This window comes from Bradysia coprophila (assembly GCF_014529535.1).
Source record: "Bradysia coprophila strain Holo2 chromosome X unlocalized genomic scaffold, BU_Bcop_v1 contig_12, whole genome shotgun sequence".
Lineage (NCBI taxonomy): Eukaryota > Metazoa > Arthropoda > Insecta > Diptera > Sciaridae > Bradysia > Bradysia coprophila.
This window is the reverse complement of record NW_023503293.1, coordinates 6,069,375-6,092,215: the sequence shown is the minus strand read 5'-3', so window position 1 is coordinate 6,092,215 and position 22,841 is coordinate 6,069,375. Positions and strand designations below refer to the sequence as shown.

Here is a 22,841-nt window from a genome sequence, read left to right as displayed (position 1 = left end):
AACATTTATTACTTTTCTATAACTTAAATTGTTTTTTGTCACATCATCTCAGCAAGCAGCACATCAAATGTATTCCAGTCGAAGTGACTGAAAGTAGTGCGTATATTTTTGACCTTGTATTGAGCTTTTTTTTCACTCAGAGTAAGTAATTTATTTAGAAGTTTAATTCCGCTTCCAAAAAGTCTTTAACATACGTCGCAATAAATGAGTTGCCAGCATCGATTAACTCGGTTCTAGTCTGATCGATTATGTTGTTGGTCCTATTGAAAATTCTGAAACATTCCGCTATTAAACAAGGAGCTCTCTACTTATCTAATCTGTACAAACCTTCGTAATGTCGAATTTGGAGACGGTTTATCCGTAGGAAAGTCTTTTGTCTCAACTGCTACATCTGTTTTAGCGATTGTTTCAGCCGGCCGGTCATCCTTATCAGTTTCATTATCATGATGACATTTCACATGCAAGTGCTGAACGTTTCGTGAGAATTGAATTTTTTTCTCCGATCTGATAAGATGAGAAACAATTGAAAAATAAAAAGATTTTTATTAGCTACAGTGCAGAGGTTATTGTTAGGAATTTTATTTCTTAAAAATGATAATTTGGATCAATCTATAGTCGTTCTTACAGAAGGATCTTGTCAAAAGCAGTGAAATTTTAGCATGAATTTGCTTCAGTTGTTTTTAAGCTGATCCACACAAACAATCAACACTGTTTATAGATCTTGATACGGTTTTGCCACTACCACGCGCGTGCAGCAGTTTCAACCGTATAAACAAGTATAAACGTTTAGACTCTGTGTGGATAAGCCGAAAAACAGCTGAAGCAAATTCATGCTGAAATTTCACTGCCTCTAACTCTAACACTACATTCAATAATATATGAAATACGCTCAATATATCGAAAAAAATCCACATGAAAACGGGAGTTTAGCGAGCTTGCATTTATTAATGTTTTGTGGTCTCAGACACTTTTTATTGAGGACGTTTTCTTATCAAGTGGCACGACATTTTCTTTGTCTACGAAGTTCAGAGTACTTTAGAAGAAATTTGAGGAATTCCATGTTGTTTCATGAATTTAACCTGTTGCAGACGGCAATCATCTAATCAGTATTATTATCTGGTCTATTACTTCAATCGATCAAAGTATTTTTAAACTGTTTCAAATCTGGTACTTCAATTTTTTAACATGCATTATAACGGACCATATTACCTAGAGCTTGTCAATGTTTTTGTCTTCGTTATCAATAATGTCACGATAGTGTAACATGTGCATATAAGTAATAGCGGTTCGAATTTATATATTCAAAGTCAAAGAATTCTACCAACATTGTTAGGATGACCAAAACAAAATTTCTTAAAATATAGCCAAAAAAAATGTCTGAGGTTTTCGTGGTAGAATGTTATTATTTTGACTATGCATTTAAAATGAACGTGGATTATGTTAATTTCTTAGCAAATGAAGTACTAGATTTTCTGAAATTCTGTTATTAAATTGCGAAGTTTAAAATCTAGCACTTCATATGTTGAACCAGAATATGTAATATACAGATAAGTCATAAACAAAAGAAAAAAATGTGTCATTTTTCACATATTTTAAATAACAAGCCCTGTCTGCGACAATACTGCCATTATATTTATATTGCATGTTCAATTGATTAGACATAAATCTCTGGGCAATTACTTCTGCCGGAATTCAGATTCGAATATCAGATTTGAGTGCATTCATAATGATACGTAAAAGCTTATATTTATATTATTAGCATCATGGATGATATCAATTAACAATTGAAAATTATCGTCAAGTGTGAACAATTTAATCGCGCAGCAATAATAATTTTTTTTTTGCAAAATTGTCGATGACATCATTTCGGTGTGTTCAAGCATAAATATTTTATGGATTTATTTTTATTGTTTTTTTAAGGTGTTTTCGCTCTTTTTAATATTTTTTGTTGTTTTGTTCTTGCTGCTTTTTTTATTATATAAATTGAAACATTTACTTAAATGAAATTGACGATTTTCGATGAAGAATATTTTGTTTTTGTTTAAATTCGAATACTGGTGTACAAAACCAACCAGGCAGGCCTGTGTTATCAATAAAATTGAAATTTTTATTGTTATCTATTGATAACGAATATATTACGACACTATCGTACACCGTACTTCATAGTCTAATTCGGTATTCTTTGAATAGTACAAATAAATCAAGTCATAAAATACTAAAATACCTCAAACAAATTGCCATTTCTAGGCTATAGTTTCTGATTATTTAACTAGTATTAAATACCAAGAATTCGCTATCACAACACAGTCTGAAAAACCATTTCGATCCGGAATTAATTTAATCCATCCGATTAGAAATGCTTTTCTAATCATTACGGACGTGTCATCCGATATAAATCGAATGAATGCTATTTAAGAAAATGACGTGATTATCTCCAGTCATACATCGCTAAATAACCTTCTCTCAAATCGCCTATTTGCATGTTTCAGTTTCGAAAACAAGAAAAGCTGCTTTTATACACATCCATACACCAAACACATACCAAATTATTGATTCGAAAAGATAATAAAAACCAACCCCAAGCGACTAGGTGGTGCCTGGTATAGACGGCAGAAATATAAAAAAAAAAGTTTTCTGAGCTGCGTATGGATATAAATATTGTAATGTTAACCGAACATGCTTTCACTTGTCTGTGGCCTGAAATAGAATCGAAATTTTACATTTCACATTTTTCAGGGGCACTCGCACAAGTTTTTAGGATCAGAGTTTCCCCGTACTACATTAGAAAATGTTCATGTAAAGCTACAGATTTAAAGTATAAAGTAGAGAGCAGTTTAAGAGACTAAATAGAATAGCGATTAAATGAACACTGTGACTGTCAACCTTGGATAAAGTCTACAATTTGGGAAGCCCTAATCTTGCAATCCGATTGCAAAATGTTCTTCGAGTTTTGAAGTGATTGGTCAAAGGAAATTCTATAAAATTCCTAAAAGTTCTAAAAAATTAAAAATTGAAGAATTTAGGAATTTTATAAAGATATTTTAGAATTACATTCCTTAAATAGGTTAAAGGGCAAGGCATTTTTCAAAATATTATCTGTGAGAATTATGCACAAAATGTTCGATTGGAAACAATAACGGATGAGTATCATCTGTTATCAATAAAGAATTCAGAAATAAGCGACAGACTCTGACTAATGTGGTGTAATATAGCAAAAAGCATGTTTAAAACAATGAAGTAAAAGATTTGCAATCAGTGAAAACACTTAGATCAATTGAAGTAGTAGATACGATTGTAAAACTTTTTATATGTTTGCCGTCTGTGAAAGGTTAATCGGTTGAAAATGCTTAGGACTAATGAAGTAGTTTGTTGAATACAGATCTATGAAAGATCTACATCTACAGGGGATTTTTCACAGGGTCTCGAAAAATTCGTTTTACCTAAAAGTCGGTACGTGTGAGAATTTCACAAGAAGTCGTTTACAAGGTTTTTTCAAAAATAAAATTTGATGTAGATCCAAACCTTGGTAATCATCACTCACTGAGAATTTATAGCATTTGCTTTTACCTAATTTGAGAATCATTTCAAAATGATTTTCAATTAAATACTAACCACAAGACCAACAATCAATCTATCATTGTATCAGTGACCCCTATTATGATCGAACTAAATAGGTTTACGTTTCAAAACAACTTGCATATCATATAGGTCGTAATTAAACTTTCTATCGTTGAATGACGGTTGGTTCGATGCCTATTTTACAATAATCGTATATATAATGCAAATGCATATAGATCGTTGCAATTGAGAAATCAATTGTAATTATTTCGAGGCATGCCGCAGAATAATTTATGGTTTTAGAACAAAAAAAAAACTTTTTTTTCTTCTCTTTATCACGAAGTATGCAACAGAGAATCTAAATCAACTTCATTTCAAATTAACATCGACTCGAACAACGTCTGAAGTCTTTGCATTCCGAAGAGCTTTTTCCGCTTGATGTTTGTTTTTTGTTTGCTTTAAAAATGTTTGCATTTCACACACATATACATGTATAGAACGTTCGTCTTTGAGAAGTGATAATAAAACTACTCTCGTAACAATTTTAAATTCCGAAATGAAGAAACTATTGTGTATGACGTCAAACGCCTAGCTTATATAGAATAAGTTTTATTCTACTTTGCGAATCAGTAATCAACCTCAATCAAACTGCACAATTTTATGAACAAGTAAACAAGTAATTTAGAACGACAAATATTCGAAAATGGCTTGCACCACAAAGATAATTTTAAGTTGAAGAGGCACTTGGACTTGATATTGTTTACTGAGGGTGAAGCCTAGAACCAATTTTATTGTTGTTTCTTAGCACATTTGATTTTTGTACCAGCCCTGTTCGAACGTCGTTCAAACTGAAAAATGTTTATTTTTATTTTTTAAGAAATCGAAATTTAGGCAACATCAACTTCTGTTATAAAGTACTTCAATTGGCATTAGGCAATTGCCGAAACTGTATGGTGTTACATGGTATCTAAACAGTGAAATGATAACAGATGGTGCTGCACAGACCGAGTAGGTGACGCCATCTGTTATCATCTCTGTGTATCTAAATGGTATTTTATGACAATTGTTGAAGTGTTATCCTGTGAGTGACTGAAACCGAACTTTTACATCGCCATCGATTATATTGTCAGGTTGTAGCGGTAACGTTTGCAATTTTATCGTTATCCATTAATCGATTCCATCAACAGCCCGATGGCGTAATGGTTAACTCACTCGTTTGCTTTCCATTATTCGATTGCGTTGCCAGTGTGAGGGTTCGAAACTCAACCGCAGCAGAAAGAAAAATCGATTGTCAGACATGTACACAAATACACATCTGGATGAATCGTTTCAAATCAAGTGTAGTTGTGTGTAGAGCTGTCACACGGCTTACCGGTCAAGACATTGTTGGGAGCTGCCGGTATTCTATTCCTACTGCGGTTTAAAAACCCTCAACCAGAAAACCGTCTTAAATTTCAAGCGAATGTAAAACGTTCAAATGGTTCCAGATCTTATTCAGACTGATTTATTGCTCAAAAAAAAGACTAAATTTGACCTGACACATTTTACATTGAGGAACATGAAGTAGAGTGTAGTATGTTAAAAATTATTGCAGAATTTTGAGAATTTTATCAGAAATCATTTTCTAGAAAATAGGCCCTGATCGAGCGACACCAACATTTCCCATTACAAAATATTTTGAGGCTTAACGACGAAGGACAAATGAATTTCGTGAGTGTCAACCCCATTGTACATTTCCGAGTTTTTTTACGAACTCCTACGGCCTGGTGTGTGCAGTGCATACTATTTACAGTACAGAATACACTAAGCGTTTGTGAAATCTTGCCTACAAAAACTACAATTCTAAGTGATCCAAATTCTAAATTAATTTTTCTAACAGCCAAAGGCCCGAAGAAGTTGAAGACATAAATTCGTCCCGTTTTGCGTACTTCACTTACCCATCGTTACAAAAAAAAAACAAATCCATATCCAAACAACCTTGAAACGAACCCCCAATCATCTAACGACCGAAATTAATTCAGTTGCTCTCTAATGAAAAGTGCACACAATAGAAATTTTGTCTAATAATACGCCTACAAATCCATCATATAGCATCAAATGTTCAATTTTTTTTTTCATCTTTTTTTCTAAATGACTTACACTTGTGATCGTCTATTTACATCTCCACATTCATTATATCCATTAAGCATTCTCATCTGATATTGTGGCAACGTAAGGCAGCCTGTTCTTCTTAGCATCGTCATAATTTTATGGTCGTTCTCGATATTTATACTGCTGGCAGAGCTCACTTCTCGTCGGTACAACATATTCGTCGTATCGCAATTCGCAGTTATAGTGTTCCGTTTGTTGTTGCTCACATTATTACCACATTGACTGACGACTGGATTGTTTATTATATTCAAGGTGCCATCAGTATTGCACGTATTGTTGGACGAGGAACAACCAGAATTGAAATCGGAACGAATTGTTTGAACAGTGCCGGGAATCTGTGTGTGGTGTTACGATTTTTTGGAAGAGAAAAGAAAGAATTTATTTTGTTTGAAAAAAACATTCGGTTTTTTTTGGATTAATCAATTTTGTGTGGTTCCAAAAGCGAATTGTTTTCACTGTTTTTCGAATAATTTTGTGACTTAGTCAATAATATGGTAAGTTGTGGACTATTTGCTGTTTTTGTTAGCTCTTCGTTCTATCGTAATTTTCTAGTTTATATCACGGTGACTCTTCATGTGGTTTTGTTATTATAAAATGAATTTGTGTCGGTCAAATAAGTTTATATAAAAAAAAAAAAATTCTAATTCGATTCGATTGGATTGTGTCATCATATTGATAAATAACATAAAGAATTGAGTCATTTATAAAGACAGCAAAAAAAATGGTTTAATGAGTTCAAGTCGTTCGATATTACAAATTCTTTTAATATGCGACAAATTTCAGTGTGTGTGATTCTCAATAGTTTTGCTGAACAAATGTAACGCAAATGATTTCTATGTATCGTCAATTGAGAATCTTACACATTCATTGGGGATTCGAGTGTCAGACATTATCTAATAGTCAACCAACGACTTAACCGCAGTGTGTTTTTTAAGTAAATCTTTTGCACTGAGATCAAAAATCCAAAAAAATGCTACACCCACTGACTTTCTTAAACGAAACTTAATTCGCCTGTGTGTTTTAATTCTCTTTTTTTTCATTTTAGATGAAAAAAAAAATTGTTCTGTAACCGGTTTGTTCCTATATTAAACCCAAGCATTGTGCCATTATACCATAGAGAATTTTTAGTAATTTTATTTACACTCCCAATGTATGTGAATTATTACTTACTCATTTTCAAATAAGACTTCCAACTTCGTCTAATGTGCGAAATAATTTTTTTTTTATTTGTTTAATTTAGAGATTTTAATTTGCTGGCAATTTTTGTTTTTCGTTCTTACTTCGTTCTTGGTTTCTCATTCTAATTTACTCAATTTACTACTTAAAGATTAGGAATTACATGGATTATAATGAGTCATAAAAAACCGAACGGAAAGTTAAAAAACAAATTTTTTTTATTAATATCACGAAATTAAGCAGCGCAAAACGATAAACAAACAATTATTATGACCGGTTAAATATCGATGATCTGATTGCAAAAATATCAAAATGTAAATGTAGAACGAACATATTTTATCGGATAGCTTTTGCGTTTAACAATTTTTTAATTTTTAATGAGATTTTTGGATGAATTTTAATTTAATTTTATAAATAAACCGCGTGCTCTTGAAACAGTTGCCGTTGCATAACCGATTTTTCTTCACATCTTCACACTACCGCACTAATCCAAACAACGGCCCACCACGTTTATTTAAGCTTTTTGACCTTAATCTTTTTTAAAATTTTAATTCTAAACGAAATTTCTACAGTTTTGCACATTTAAATGTACCTAAGGTCCCTGACCATGATGTGTGGTATTGTGACAATTTTTAACTTTGTACGTCGTTTTCTTGAAATCCTTTGACATCCAGGAGTAATGGTTAACTTTATTATAAAGATTGAACATTTGGCTTCGCAATTAATCAAAAACTAATCGATATTTAAAGAATTTCTTTAACTAAGTTCAATTTTTTAATTGGATCGAGATTTGCGTTATGGTGTCCGTGATTTGTGGTATTTTATATGAATAATAGAGACCGATATTTGGAGGTATCTAAAGCGTCATACAAATTATACCGCAAATCAAGATCCAACATAACCGTGATTTGCGGTATAATTTAGTTTACATGTAAATTTGCATAAGCAAATCATAATCATGCTCAGGTTTTCGCATCCGCACATCATGGTCAGGGACCTTACCGTCATATTATAAATTTCTTATTTCTATAATTTCTCCAACTTCTGTCATCATAACGATTATGGAGAAATGACAGAAGTAAGCAATAGTACATTACGTCCTTGTTTGGAGATTTTTATTTTGTCGAGAAGTTTGTAGCCAGAGCCGAAGGCGAGGGCTGTAATCCCTCGTGGTAAAATAACAATGTCCAAAAAAGGACGTATAGTATTTTGTGTATCTGTTTTGGACGATTGTTTTTAGGCAATTTCGCGAGTTGTTACATGCGAAAGTGCCTAAAATCAATCGTCCAAAACGATTGAACGATTGATTCGAATAAAAATTTGTTGAAAAATTATTCTCTCTTCAAAATTATTTTTGTGAGAAAATCATCACAACGAGTGAAACCAGCCGAAGATGGTAGCAGTTTGCATTATATTTTTGCTCCACTACGCACACTGAAGTTAAAATGCGGTTATTCATTCAATAAAACAGTCAAGTTCAATATAAGTCTAGCATCACATTATCAATGTGAGAACAGAAGAAGCTATTGTCATTTTGTCTGTGGAATTTTCAAGTATTTAATATGCAAACTTTGCAACATCCCTTTTTTCGTATATATATATATATATTTAGAATAGAAACGGAATGCAAATAAACGTCCAAAACAGACTGTATGTATCTTTGATGTTTGCCGACTGATTGTTTTGTCATAAGCTTGGTGACAAAAAATCAATTTGATCATGTGAATCGGTTGAATAATAAGTTTCTTCTTTTTGGAATATAAGACAATGAGTGTTGACATAGTAAAAGAGTTAGCGACGACACATTTCTTATTACAGCTAATATTTCTGCTGACCTGTTCTGATATCAGCGACTGTTGTTTTTTGTAAGATGAATAAAAGTGTGGGTTTTGGTGTTTGGTCCAACATAGTCAACTATGTACTTCGACGAAATTATTCATCGCTTTTAATGATCATATCCGTATGAAGTGACACAACCATATATACATGAACTATGATGGGAATTCACGTATTTGTAATCGAATATAGTCAAAATATTCTTTTTGTAAAAATCTGATAATTTGGCGAATAGAATTATAAGCCAAAACAAGTTAGTTAGGTCGTTTAAGTTAGAACGAGAAAAAACAAATGGGTGTTCATAATGACCACAACACGACAAATTTTGGCAGAAACGCAACAAAACAAAATTAAGTTTTTTTGGTCGTTCTAAACAGTTAATGGCCGTTTATCGCTGTTTCGGCCGAAAATTAGTATAACGTATCTTCGTATTCATAGAACAGTTCATCTGATTGTATAAGTTGACGCCTGTCCCTGAAATTGACAATGTTTTTATTCTGGTCACGAGAAAAATGAAGATTTACTCATTCATGAACGAAAGTATTTTCACGAAACTATTCGCCAAAATTTCTACTCTGTTCGCTCGTAATATCATTGTTGTGAAAAAGGTTAGCTGAAACATCAATGTGGAAACACATTCTTTCATCCTCTCCAGAGTTGATTTTGATGTGCTTTGAGAGACTGAGAGTTTGTAATACTGAAATTGAGACGATGATCTTGATATCAACTCGAAAAAGTTTTAGAAAGGGGAATGTTGTAAAAAAAAAATGTTGGTAGACGACGGTATTTTATAGTCTGCATGCTTTTCTTCCTTATGATACGTAGGGATGAGAGTTAAAACAATTGTTGATTTGATCAACGGTTTTCATTTCAAATATCAATTCCATCTTACAAATAGCAAATGTATCACGGTAAAATCATTATAATCTATTACTGCAATTGTTAAAACAATTTTCTGATGTTTGATACGAAATCTTCGATTTCTTTTGTTTAACAAATATTTTGCTACATATAATCACACCAGCTAGAGTTTCCACTTTTAGACACTGTTGTCGTTATTAGTGATGTCTAAAGGATTAATTGTTGTTATGAATCTTCGTTACAAATTCTAAAATCACACCAGTGATTTCCAATCTACATGGGAATTATATCCTTGTTGCTGAATCAGATTGCTTCAGTGATTCCTTAACCAACGTCTTCTATGTAGGAACTTCAGCATTTCAGTTTATAAATTTACCCTAACTGCACCGAACGGTGTACACGACTCACTGCATGGATTTTAAAAGCTCAGAACTTAATATTTTTGAACATTTTTGAACATTTTTGCACTGACCTGAAATTACCTGACATTTGGATGTAGCTATCAGGTTCTCGTCAGGTTACTTTTTCTAAAATTACCTGACCTAACGAACCTGAACTTTCGACGTAATCTTGTTTTTGACCGTGGTTTTTGGACAAAGTGTAACTGAATAAGAACTAAATAGAAATACCTCGGTCACAGACCATTTGAAAATATGTTTCTTCTTGAAAATTAACGATATTACGAAGAGAAATCTGTAAATGTTTTGAATGTTTCAACAATTTGTAATTTTAAAGATGACACAAAATTGTTGGTTTACTAATCAAAAATAAATATTTTACAGGCGGAAGTAATTTGTGGTAAATGCAACGAAACTGTAACCGGAAGGGTAAGTGATACATTTTCGTTCAATATAATGTAATCAAAACGCATTCCATCCAGCCACTACATTAATAAATTGGCAAAACAATATTTTTTGTTCCGTCAAAGCATAATAAAAACAAAAAAAAAATTATTTATCGAAACAACTGAATATATCCATGTGGATGTATACGTATCCAATATATCCATGTAAGAAATGATGACTCAAAAATTTCGACCGTGATAAATGTATTTGCTACCATGCTATAGCATTAACGAAACTCTATTCACCGAAATCAAAATAAATGACATCATTTCTCGGTTATGAGTTTTGTTTTAGAAAACATTAGGTGTACAATTATTGCTTTCTGTGTACAATGTTCCATATTAAGAAAATGGTTTGTGTGTGTCGTTCAATTCACATTATCAAGTGAAAAAAAAAGTTTTCTTGAACGATTACCAAGTAGCACACAACACTTTGGGTCATTTAATATCTTTTTTGCAAAACATTTTCCACGTCCAAATGAACACATTGGAACGCTTACAGCGTTTGCTGCACTTGTGAGAAAATAATTGGAGTGTGTGTCATTCACGTGCACCTTCGCTTTAATTCATCATTATTTCGGTCAGGTGTGCATCTGTGTCTATTACAGTAACAGTATTATATACACACTAATTCAACTTAATAATTCAATTTTGAAAATAAATTTTAGGATGAAACAATACAACGACTTCATTATACAGAATCATTCCTGGTTGTTGAAAGTATGACACAAAAATTCAAAATCATTTTTCTTCTCCAGATCATTACAGCTCTAAACAAGTCGTGGCATCCCGATCATTTTGTGTGCCTGAAATGTGATAAACCCATATCCGGATCAACATTTAATGAACGAGAAGGCAGTCCAATCTGTTCAGATTGCTTCTTGCAATACTTTTCCGAAATTTGTGCTTCGTGTAAAAAGCCGATCAAAGGGGTGAGTTGAAGAAATGGAACATTTCTGGCCAATTTGCCAGGCCGTTTGAGTGGAATGTTTAGGAAATTTATTGATGTAAATGAAATTTGGGGATTGGGAAATGGGAAATCACTTAACTGGAGAATAAAGTTCACAAAAAACTGTACAAAAAATTAATTCGCGTGGACTTTGGTAAAATAGAGAGAAGAAATAACGCCCCATAAGCTCAAAGTTGACTGTACCGAAGGGTCTCCAAATGTTGTGGAGATATTTCTACGTGGGAATTAAGTTACGTTAGCTTAAAATTGACTTTTCCGTTTTTGGCATGTTTGTGCCAAACGGAGTGAACTATCTTTGTTCCATAGTACCAACGATAGCTGATATCTAATTCCACTGTTAGTGATGAAATAAGCCAATTGCGACCCCATAGAACTCAAAGCATGTAATAGTAGATTATGCGCCTCTGTCTAAAAAATTTATTTTGACGATTTGGAAGTTATGTACCGCTCCGCTTGTATGGAAAACTTGGGTATAGTGCTGAAAAAATCAACATTACAACACTTGTAAGACAACATACTATTACATGCTTTTGTTTTCCTTGTGACGTAAAAATCCATTTTCGACCCTAGGGAAATCAAAAGCATGTAAATAACTGTTAACCAGCTGTTATTGTGCTTGTACGGTGGAAGAAATATAAGAAGTTACATTTTCAACGATTACAATCCAATCGACATTATTCATTCCACATGCGAATTAAACGTAATAATACATACGTAAATGTCGTAACATTGGTAATGCATGTAGAATGAATAGTATCGATTGGATTGCAATTGTTACTTCTTATAATTCCGGCACTGTAAATATAATATTGGGAGTGTATCCATTCGATACAGCTATAATGAGAGAAAAATCGCAATAGATCGCTTTTAAACAACACAGGTTAGTGTTGTTATACTCACTGCATTTTTGACAAAAATGTTGGTCTGAGTCCAAGCCCAAACAATAATTTCTCTTGCCGTTAGTAACTGTCTCATTTTTGTTTGTACTGTTTTGTAATCAATCACACTGGCTAAAAAAAACGGCGTTCCACGTCCAAAGTGACGAAACCACTGGCTCTTAAAATTTCGACAAAAGAAAGGAGGCGTCCAAGAATTTTATGCAATTAAATTCCGCACAAATGAAATGATATAATTTGAATGGTTTTCTCTGTTATAATATTTTGTTATCAACTATTTTTGGGAACGGCACGCACTTCGTTCATGACAATGTTTCTGGTTGAATCGACTCGCTCAATTCAGTGGTAGAACGAAAAGCAAGTGGTGGCTTGGGAACAAAAATTATAAAAAAAAATATTTTAAATTTTGTTATTATTGAAACACTTGCTAGCATATATTTGGTTTTAATTGTTTTAATCTTGAAATTTAAAATTAGACACGGTTAACACTGTGTGCGTGGATGAGAACGGTGACCACCAATTCAAATAATTTCACACAAATATTCATAGAAAACTTAAATTTCATTTAACAAAAAACGACAGAACAACAGAAGAAGAGTGAAAAAAATGGTCTCGCGTAAATTTATCTACTTTGTTCTTAATCGAAAATCTGCTGTTTCAAATTAGCGATTATTTATTTTGATTATCGTCAACATTTGAATAGCCTGTTGATCCGTCATCATCACAAATCATTTAATTTCGTTGGTATTAAGAACGAAAAGGAAAAATTTGGTGGAAAATATTCGAAAAATTCATAGTAAATTTTCAAATCAACGCCAACGTTCATAAAATGCTTATGTGAATAATCAAGAAATAATATAATGTTCGGCGAGAAGATTCTTAAAATAGCTAGTTTTACAATCAAAACAATAAGAAAAACTGACCGCCTCCACTTGAAAATACATTTCAAAGTTGTTGTTACCTATGCTCTATTATGTCTAACTGTATTTTTGGTGTGTACGGCATGAAAGAAATATAATTTCATAATTTTTTCGGTTATGAAAGGAACGGGTAACATTTTACATTTTGTATTTATACATCACCATAGGTCGTGAATGAATATTCGTTTATTTAGAGAATTTCTTTGCGTCTCTCAATAGAATAATATGGTTACGATCTGAATGGTATTATTGACTTCACAACTGTGATTTTTATTCGTTTTTAATGGACGTATTTCTTTTATGATTGTTGACCTCTACTATTGATCTTTCGACTATTCTCTCACATGTTTGTCCGTGTGCTGAAAATAGTTCGCAATTCCATTCACGTCTCTTGACTCTTGGTACGGATTTACCGAACCTATTACTCAGAATAACCGCTTTAGGTATAGCGTTATCGAATAGCCACTTTAGTACCAGTTACAAGCTTGAGTACAGAATTTCACGGTCAACTTCAATGGCTATTCATTTTCAAATAATGTTAATTTGGAAGAAAAAAATCCTTCGGCCTGTATTTATACAGACTCTACATTTGTCGAACACAAATGTCGAAAAAAAAAACATTTACCCAAGAAGTTTGTTGCTCAAAATACCGACTTTTGATATGTCCTTATCACAGAACAGCTGACTTATATAATGAATTACTTTCGCAGCATCCAATGTAATCTACTATCGCATCAAAATGAAAATTCTTAAAACAATAGAAGTAATAGACTCAAAGGTCATCCTGACAAAGGAACGAAAGAACTTATATTTCCGTTCATAAATATGGCATTATCGTCTCCTAAGCATTGTACAATTATCATGGTAGTGACGCTCTATTGTGCGAAGAAAACAGGTGATAAGAACTGATAATCTTAACGAGGTTTTGATTCTTCGTTGCTTAGTGTGGCTTAGTGGATCTTTTATAAGACTCCTTGGTTTATAAACATTGTGGAGAGAGACCAAAGTTTTCTTTATATTTAAAGAAATGTTGCAGCACATCATTAATATTTCACAGACGGAATCATCGGAAATTAACAGTTTTTTACTATCAGATCTATTACATCATTAGATCGAAGTATTTTTGAGCGATTAATTTAAAATCTTTTACTTCATTTTTTAACATCCCTTTTCCTATAAAAAACCCGCATCATTCTGTGTTTATCGTTTATTCTTGTTGTCATTTTCGATAACAGATGATAATCCGCAACGATAAGTAAATGACTTTTCGCAAGGATAATGATCAGACTTGTTTTCCTCATGGAATTTTTCTAGCGATTATATCGCAACGTCCTAAAGTTCACTCAAGCTTAATTGGGTAGTTGAAGTCTGTTTGGTAGCTGCAACGATGTACACACTAAATGACTCGTATGGGACCTAAATACGACGAATTTGTGTGCATAGAGTCTAGCCTACATTTAGGCGAGATATCAATTAAGCACCTAACTTTCCTCACCGAGTATTTTGCATACTTCGAGGAAGACCACCGGCTTGTCAGCGAAGTCAAAGACTAAAGAAAAATATCTTATTTCATTGGGGAGGTAAAGACGTGTGGGACATATCTTACGAATTTTATGCATTGCCCCTAGAAACTAACGTAAAACTTAGATTACCTTCTCCATTACAAATGACTAAAATTAAATTAATATTAATTCTGATTCCACCAGAAAATCATCAAAGCCCTCGGACAAACATGGCACGAAGATCATTTTGTGTGCGGCGGGCCATGCATGAAACCGATGTCGGGCGAATCATTTTTCGAAAGAGACGGAAAGCCATACTGTAGAGAGGATTTCGAGAACATTTTCGCTGCCAAATGTAAAGGATGTGAAAAGCCAATATCGGACAAAGCCATTGTTGCTTTGGAAGCTAAATGGCACAAGGATTGCTTTAAATGCAAGGTATGGTTTGGAGTTTGTTTTTATTTTGCTAGAGAATTCTAAATATAATTTTCAATTTTCATCAGGCTTGCAAGGAACCAATTACGGCTAACACATTTGCAGTGGAAGACAACCAACCGTTATGTACATCATGTGCCTAAACTAATTATTAGCATGCTTTTTAACACGAAATGGCTTTCCGATAAATTTTCAATTCAGTCAAAAATTATTATTTTTTTGCACTTTACCACTTTAAATTTAAATAAATATTCTGTACACTCTCGAGTCGATAATATTATACGCTTAATTAAATTAAAAAATGTTATTTTGAAACGGCCTTTTTGTTGTGAAGACGAACTGATAAATGGGGTTTAGTTTATAGGAATGATAAGTTGTAAGATAATGTCAATGTGTGGATGCTTATCAATGCACAACAATTTGTTGAATTCTTTATGTTCTTAGAAATTACTTCACTCTGGTAAATATCTAGGACATGTCATAGCAGTGAAGTTGGTTCACAAAAAGTAGTGCGCTTCCGGTAATGATTTTATAACGAAATGTCGAGGAACTCCTATTTACACTTATCCAAGGTGTTTTGTCATAACATGGCACTACAAAGGCTAGGCTCTCTCACCATACGCACCATGTCTCGGACTTATATCACTGGAGCCGGTCAGAAACTTAGGATAATCGTCTGTATTTTCACCTAAAATGGCTGATATCACCAACAGGTCAACATGGACCTGGTGGTATGTATACTCAAAATGTGCGTCCTTTCAAGGTATACAAGGCTAGCTAAAAGAAAAGGTTTTAATCGACTAATCGCAATAAAACGATTTTGGGCCCCTTTTGTAGCCTACATTTAGTCGTTAAAATAATCCATTTTGGCAAATTCTTCCCAAAAATGTAAGTGCAACGATCTTTTTGCGGTAAGCTCATACTTGTAGCACCGTTTGTGGAATGTATAAAAAATATGGTTATCAATGCCGCCAGATCAAGATCATGTTATAATAATAGCAGCTCACGAAAGTGTAGCTAAGCGAGTATTATGTACCAAAAGATAGGAGGGCAGACTGGCGGAAAAAATTTGGTAGATTCATTGTAAGATTTAAGGCCAGCAATGGAGGAAGGGAACCTACGTGTTTATACCATGTTATGAGTTAGTACAGTTTGTTCTTAACAAAAACATTTCGCGTAAATTTGCAGCAAAACAATTTAGACATCACACCATCACTGTGTCCGTAGTGGATATAAAAAGAGGGTAAAGTTAAAACAGGCCGGTTATATTCTGCAATTTCTATTTAAGACACACGAATTGCACAAACTACGCTGAATGTCAGCTAATGTGGTGAACTTTCTAAATCAAATTCAAAGCTCGATAAGTCTAACAACGATCCAGCCGGAGAGATTTCCGTTCCATTTTGAGTTTCTTTTTGTGGCTCGGATAGTAGGAAATAATTCATGGCAATGTCTTGATCATTAGCTCCCTTGTCATTTTGTTTTAGGACTTCTTCATAAGCATCACAAGTCTGAAAATTTCAAGCATTTTTTGCAGTAGGAAGGCAGCACAAGTCCCTTTACGTGTGCCAGTAGTCGGACACCAGTTATTCTTTCATTTATAAAAAAATTCAACTAAAAATGAATATGTCTCCGACTACTGATACAATGTCCGGAAGAGCCTGGTGCGTTGATAAAATCTTCTTAAAAATAATTCACCAACAAACAATGAACACTGTGATTGTAACGTTTTGTACAACGTTTCTTAAATCAATTTCGGCGCAAACATTTACACGTTCAGTAGCCTTATCCTCGGGCTAGACAGACTATAACACTTCTTGAATGTCTATAACTGATCCTACTCTTTCTGTTGCATTGGATATTGTATTGGACGTAATAGTACATTACGTTCGAGGTTCCAATTTTTTTTTAATTTTTTGACGAAATAAAAATTTGGAACCTCTAAGGAACCAGTGCTTTACGTGAATAGGCAATGTAAATTTACGCGCCATTTCCATTGCCGTAACACGTAAAATGAATTAATAGGAAAAATATTTACCGATGACTCTCCGCTACAAACTTGCGCCTCGAACATTCTCTGTATTTCGCCAGTGTGTTGACCGCGTCTATGTTGATTCCCGTTGGTCGAACCTTTTCCATTTCTGTTTGTTTTGGTGACAGTCATCATTGATTTAGTCGGTTTCACCTTTTTAGATTGTGAGGCATACATTCCATATCGATTGGTCGTTGGAATGTAAGTGTCCTAGAGTGTCACCGATTAATTAGCGTTAGTAAATTATGTATTTAGGCAACACTAAAGTTTAACTACATATATCGAATAGTGACTTAAAGCAAAGCGACTTGCGTGTCACTTTCCATTTGAGAAGGTTTTATGGGATTTGGTATCTCTAAGTACTTGAGTTCTCTCTTCACTTGTTCATTTACTGATAAGAATTGAATTGATAAATAAAATTTAATTTGCTTTTCATCCGCACTTTTATTGTTAATTTGTTCAAATAGTTGTAACGAACGGCCCAATTTTCGGTATGGCTGGAAAACGTATCAAAGTGACAAATAAGGGAGCATTGCGAATCATCACCACGCACAATCAGCAAAAGAAAAATGCATGGAACAAAGTACAGTGATCGTTCACAAGCCGCTTATCGGGACAATAAATTTTCTGTTAAAAATGAGTGAGAGCAAGTAACTGGAAATTGTGTGCGTGTAACTCTAGAGGTGTCACGAGTGTAAGGATCGTTTAAATGAGAAATTCCACGGAATTTTTTAGAGAATTTAGGCAATTTTTTACACAACGGTCAATATCCGTAAATGGTCAGAAAAGAGTTCATTGTCTGTTTGGCCTATGAAACGTCACTCATTCATTCTGAACTCTAAACGAAATTTAAAAAAAAATCTTTATTGCCTGCCCCATGCGAAAATTGACTATTACACGGCTGTTTACCCCCTGCGAAAGTGATCCATTACACCAGGGATATTTGGGGTTTATTTCAAGTTGACAGTTCTTTCAAGTAATCTGGTTACAACATACTTTTAGAAGAATTCGCAACACAGAATTGTCGGCCATATTTATTGTAACAATAATTTTGATGTTCCGAAGTAACACTTTAGCCACACATTTCGTTGTATTTTTCACTTGTAACACCAAATGCTTTTGCTTTTAGTACAAACACTAGACTTTGTCGCACATTTTTTTGAAAACATTAAAAAGGACTAACAAAATAATTGCACAAACAATGCGTCTTCATCGATACTAACTGCGAAAAACTATTCAATGTCAACATGTCACCAACGCAATTGTAACTACTGTTGCGACAATACTAATGTAACATGAGTGCTGTTTTCGGGATCAATTTTTTAGGAGACGTGTAGCGTGTGAGCCGATTTCGTAAGTACACTAGATTTGTTTGTAAATGTTTTATCGGAAGAACAGATTTATTTTTGTTTTGTTGGTTTTGGTTTATTGAGATACTGAATTTTTGTAGAATTTCTGCAGAACAGCCGTGTAATAGTCAATTTTCGCATGAGCAGGCAATAAACCAGAATACGTTGGATGCTGCGACGTAATTCATTGCTCTCGGACACAATTTTGTTGAACTCGCACACTCACTCGTGTTTTTGAGCAACAATCTTCGGTAACTGTTTTCTCGACAAGCGTACTCTACGCTTGCCTCGAAAACAGTTACCGAAGCTTGTTGCTCAAAAACTTACTCGTGAGTTTGCTCGTATCACAAAATTGTGTCCTTGTGTAATGAATTACTTTCGCAGCATCCATCGTAATCTACTATTTCTGAAGGAATGCTACGATGACATAAACAATGCACTTTGTGCAGCTGCTGTCGATGATACGGTTAACGTGGTGGCAATAACAGGAGCGGGCGATGTAAAACAACATCTTGCCTCTCAAAATTGTTTCCAATTCAAAACAGATTTAAGTTTTTCAGCTCCGGCAATGACCTGAGCTCCATGGACATGGACAATATCGACGAACTGCGAGACTCAGCACAGAAAATGCTTATTGCGCACATCAAGTTCCCAAAACTTCTAATAGCTGTCGTTAATGGACCATGTATTGGAATCGCTGCCACTATCGTAGCATTATGCGATGTTGTCTATGCGGCCAATATTGTAATTTAAAACATTTGCTTCTTATCAAACGAATAAAACAAAAAAAATTATTTCCCCCAGGCGTATTTCTACGCTCCCTTCACACAGTTGGGAATATGCATAGAAGGAGCAGCGTCCTATAGCTTTCCGAAAATTCTCGGTCCATCAAAGGCTGCGGAGGTGCTTCTATTAAACCATAAACTGACTGCCGATGAAGCGTTGAAGTTTAAATTGGTGTCGGAAGTTTTTACACCAACGGACTTACAAACGACAATTTGGCCAAGGATCGAAAGCTTCTCAAAGTTGCCCAGAAATTCGATTATGGTTGGTAAAAAGTTGTTACGAAATATCGAATCGGATAAGCTTGAAAGGGCTCGCAAAGAAGAAGCGGTTGCATTATTTAAACTCATTGATTCAGGTGAATTTAAGAACGCAGCGCTTCAATTCTTGAATAGAAAATCGAAATTATAATTTTTGGACAGAACGGAAAATGAAATTGGCTTTTTACTCTCGAGACAAGGCACACTATTCGTCATGAAAAACAACTGTCTTGCTTACAGTCAGAGGAGGTGAAGTTTCAGCATGAATTTGAATCAGCTGTTTTTCAGTGATTGAGTTATCCACACATACAATCAAAACTGTTTATACGATTGAAGCTGATACATGCACACGCGTGTGGATCAGCTGAGGAACAGCTGAAGCAAATTCATGCTGAAATCTCACTGCCTCAAACTGTAACAGTCACTCGTGGACCAACGCAGTGGACTCCAAGAACACGCCATGGCTTATCCCAACATTAAAAACTGAATTTATATGAGAATTTTGGACTACAGCGTCATGGAAGCCCCTTATTTTTATTCTATTATTTGACCTGTTCTTGGACTGCGTTGCGTGGACACTTATAGTCAAAAAAATACTTTCATACCTTAGTTAATGCCATAATTGATGGTTTCGTTACTGGTTGATTTTCTGTCGGCGATTCACGGAACATTATATGTCGCAAAAGTGCAATAAATTCTTCGGATTTATCCAGAAGCACCTGAAAAGAAAGTTGGAACACAATTACAAATATTTTGTGCTGCGACATAATCATTCAACAGAACCAACCTTAATCAACAGATCATCCTCGTCAAATATCTTCAATTCAACGGACACATTTATGCCAACGACAATCAGCTCAGTCAAACGCAAGAGCTTTTCCGAATTTTCATTGTTCATTCTGGCCAATTGTTTCTGATAGATTTGCAAAGCGCGCATGATCACTGCGAACAGATTGCACACTTTTCCAATAAAATGATTCGTTGAACGTTCAAAGTAGGAATAGTGATCGACCTGGTAAAATTGAATTTCTTCGATCTGCGGAAAAAATTCAAAACATATGAATAAACTCGAAACCAAAGTTTACTAGCGCTGGCTTACAATTCGGTCGATCTCGTAAATATAATTTCGGGAAAAGCGAGCGATAAAATCGGCAAATAACTTCCTCTGTTTGAATTGGTCGGTAGGATCAACGAATGTTGGTGATTTTTTCAAAAGTACCATCAGATCGTCCATCGAGGACACAATCTTCAACTGGTACGTTGTGACTTTTGTCACAATCACAGCCTTTTCTTCGTACTTTTGACGGAATAATTTTCCATCTTTCGAATTAAGATGGAAACATTTTGGAACCAACTTTTGTGTCTCCGAATCACCTGTCTGTACGTTGGTATATTTGTTCATTGCATCCTAAAATAAGTTTCAAATTGAATTTTTAGCTGAGAAAAGTACCTCGCCCAGTAAAAAATGAAAATCTAAGTCAAGTTAAGGGTCACGCTTTGCTGAAAAGCATATATTTGAGCGTTTTTTAAATACTGGATTTTAGTTTAGTTTCGGTACTTACCTAACGTTGTAACCTACATTTGCGTGTCTCGTATTTCATTTTTGATGATATCTTTCAACCAGAATTCATTTTCAAAAATGTACGACTGCAATGACGACCACGAGTGTGTTAGCTTGTAAAAGAATTGAATTGAATTGAATAGATTTGATTGTAGCAGTTTGACGAGCTCTGAGGAAACTGAGCAATTTATGAAAATTTCGTTAAGAGCGTTCACTCCTTGGCAAATTTCTAGCCTACATTTGTGCGTAAAAATATTCGTTTTTTGATGATTTCTCTGAACCACAATCTTTTTTTGAAAAAGTTCAACCATTAAAGCATGCAAAAACGTGTTACTTTTAAAGGAAAAATTGGTTTGTCAGTCATGACTTGACCCACTTGGAGAAACGAATGCAAAATGTGTAATTTACACATTTTGCAAAGGTTTCTCCAAGTGGAATAAGCTATCAACCACAAACCAATTTTTCCTTTAAAAGTAACACATTTTCATCAGTCATCAAAAAACGAATATTTTTGCGCACAAATGCAGGCTAGAAATTTGCCAAGGAGTGAGCGCTCTTAAACTACTCACGTTTCTCAGAGCCGGTCCACCAACTATAGCCAAATCTATTTTCTGTTGAACGCTAACACGTTCGCTGTCGTTATTGCGGTCGTACATTTTTCAAAAAGGGTTCTGATGAAAAAATATCATCAAAAATGAAATACGAGACACACAAATGTGGGCTACAATTTTAGCTAAGTACCGATGCCTTTAAATTTTCTTGCAAAAATACCAAGTGTACCCCAGAAATTGACAGTTCCGCGAAGGACCATACAAAAGCCTGCAGGAGAATCAAACTAATCTTTGGTTTTTGATAGGACCTATTATTAGTGAATTTATTTACCGAATTTACTGTTTACCGAATATTTACTGAATTTATTGAAACATAAATTCGGTAAATTTTGGTGAGTTTCAGTAAATTCGGTAAATGAATCACCAATAACGGGCTAGTACATAATTTTTGAAGCACTTACGCACAATGTGCCGACGGTTATCATTATAATTGCAAATTACATTTTTATTAGGTGAAACCTTTCTAACGAAGAAGAATTTCATTCACTACAGTAACAACAGCGCTAACGAAAAATATTCTCCGGAATCACCTTTAGCTCATGCTCATCTCTATAAATAAGATATACGGTCGGGCATGCATTGATGACGGCAATAGGGTTGAAAAGAAAATTCTCAAGTTCAAGGCTTTTCGGAGCAGAGAAAATTTTATTCGTAGACATTGGGTCTGGCGTTATGTATGATTTATTTGAATCGATATGAACTGAGTATTTCGTTGATTTAGTTAGCACATAGAAAATAAAAATTCGAAAAAAATGTTACGCTGAATGAACACACACAACAAATTGACAGTTTGATACGTCATTAGACTAGATGGTTACTAACTTGGTATAAATTTCTTTCAATTAAAATCTTTCACTCAACAAAATTCAATGAAGAACTTACTCGTTGTTTGATAAACACGTAGTGTTCGACATTCAAATTTATTTCGAACACTGAACCATTAATTTTCAACCCCTTAAATAATCAACCGTAACATGTGATCCAGCTACCATTGCCAACTAAAAAGGTGCCACAGCAAACCAAAAATACATTCGAAGCGTTTCTTCATGTCATTACGTTGTTTCTTCAGTTGTAACTAATTTCAAGCAACTCGATG

General features: G+C 34.2%; 4 protein-coding genes across 7 annotated transcripts; 2 read left to right on the top strand and 2 right to left on the bottom strand.

The window, feature by feature from the left end:
• On the bottom strand, window positions 1-5,895 carry LOC119067317. The gene is made up of 3 exons (XM_037170228.1): window positions 5,698-5,895; window positions 328-504; window positions 1-272 (listed from the first exon to the last, which is right to left on the bottom strand). Exons 1-3 carry the CDS (start codon window positions 5,862-5,864, stop codon window positions 155-157), a joined length of 462 nt encoding a protein of 153 aa, XP_037026123.1. The 5' UTR covers window positions 5,865-5,895; the 3' UTR covers window positions 1-154.
• Window positions 5,857-15,467, top strand: LOC119067316 (transforming growth factor beta-1-induced transcript 1 protein-like). 2 transcript variants are annotated; one of them, XM_037170227.1, is made up of 6 exons: window positions 6,131-6,193; window positions 6,423-6,433; window positions 10,365-10,409; window positions 11,185-11,358; window positions 14,919-15,152; window positions 15,218-15,467. In XM_037170227.1, exons 2-6 carry the CDS (start codon window positions 6,431-6,433, stop codon window positions 15,290-15,292), a joined length of 531 nt encoding a protein of 176 aa, XP_037026122.1. In that variant the 5' UTR covers window positions 6,131-6,193; window positions 6,423-6,430; the 3' UTR covers window positions 15,293-15,467. The 2 variants fall into 2 exon arrangements, with proteins under 2 accessions (XP_037026121.1, XP_037026122.1); XM_037170226.1 differs by lacking the exon at window positions 6,423-6,433 and having other exon boundaries at window positions 5,857-6,203.
• Window positions 6,963-19,772, top strand: LOC119067311 (enoyl-CoA delta isomerase 2-like). 2 transcript variants are annotated; one of them, XM_037170220.1, is made up of 5 exons: window positions 6,963-6,974; window positions 7,560-7,567; window positions 18,943-19,029; window positions 19,083-19,274; window positions 19,335-19,772. In XM_037170220.1, the coding sequence occupies exons 2-5, from the start codon at window positions 7,565-7,567 to the stop codon at window positions 19,722-19,724; spliced, it is 672 nt and encodes a 223-aa protein (XP_037026115.1). In that variant the 5' UTR covers window positions 6,963-6,974; window positions 7,560-7,564; the 3' UTR covers window positions 19,725-19,772. The 2 variants fall into 2 exon arrangements, with proteins under 2 accessions (XP_037026115.1, XP_037026114.1); XM_037170219.1 differs by lacking the exons at window positions 6,963-6,974; window positions 7,560-7,567 and adding an exon at window positions 17,612-17,764.
• On the bottom strand, window positions 16,411-22,841 carry LOC119067305. Of its 2 annotated transcripts, none has more exons than XM_037170213.1 (6): window positions 22,628-22,841; window positions 20,673-20,981; window positions 20,361-20,609; window positions 20,179-20,292; window positions 17,188-17,391; window positions 16,411-16,660 (listed from the first exon to the last, which is right to left on the bottom strand). In XM_037170213.1, the coding sequence occupies exons 2-6, from the start codon at window positions 20,973-20,975 to the stop codon at window positions 16,472-16,474; spliced, it is 1,059 nt and encodes a 352-aa protein (XP_037026108.1). In that variant the 5' UTR covers window positions 20,976-20,981; window positions 22,628-22,841; the 3' UTR covers window positions 16,411-16,471. The 2 variants fall into 2 exon arrangements, with proteins under 2 accessions (XP_037026108.1, XP_037026107.1); XM_037170212.1 differs by lacking the exon at window positions 22,628-22,841 and adding an exon at window positions 22,276-22,542.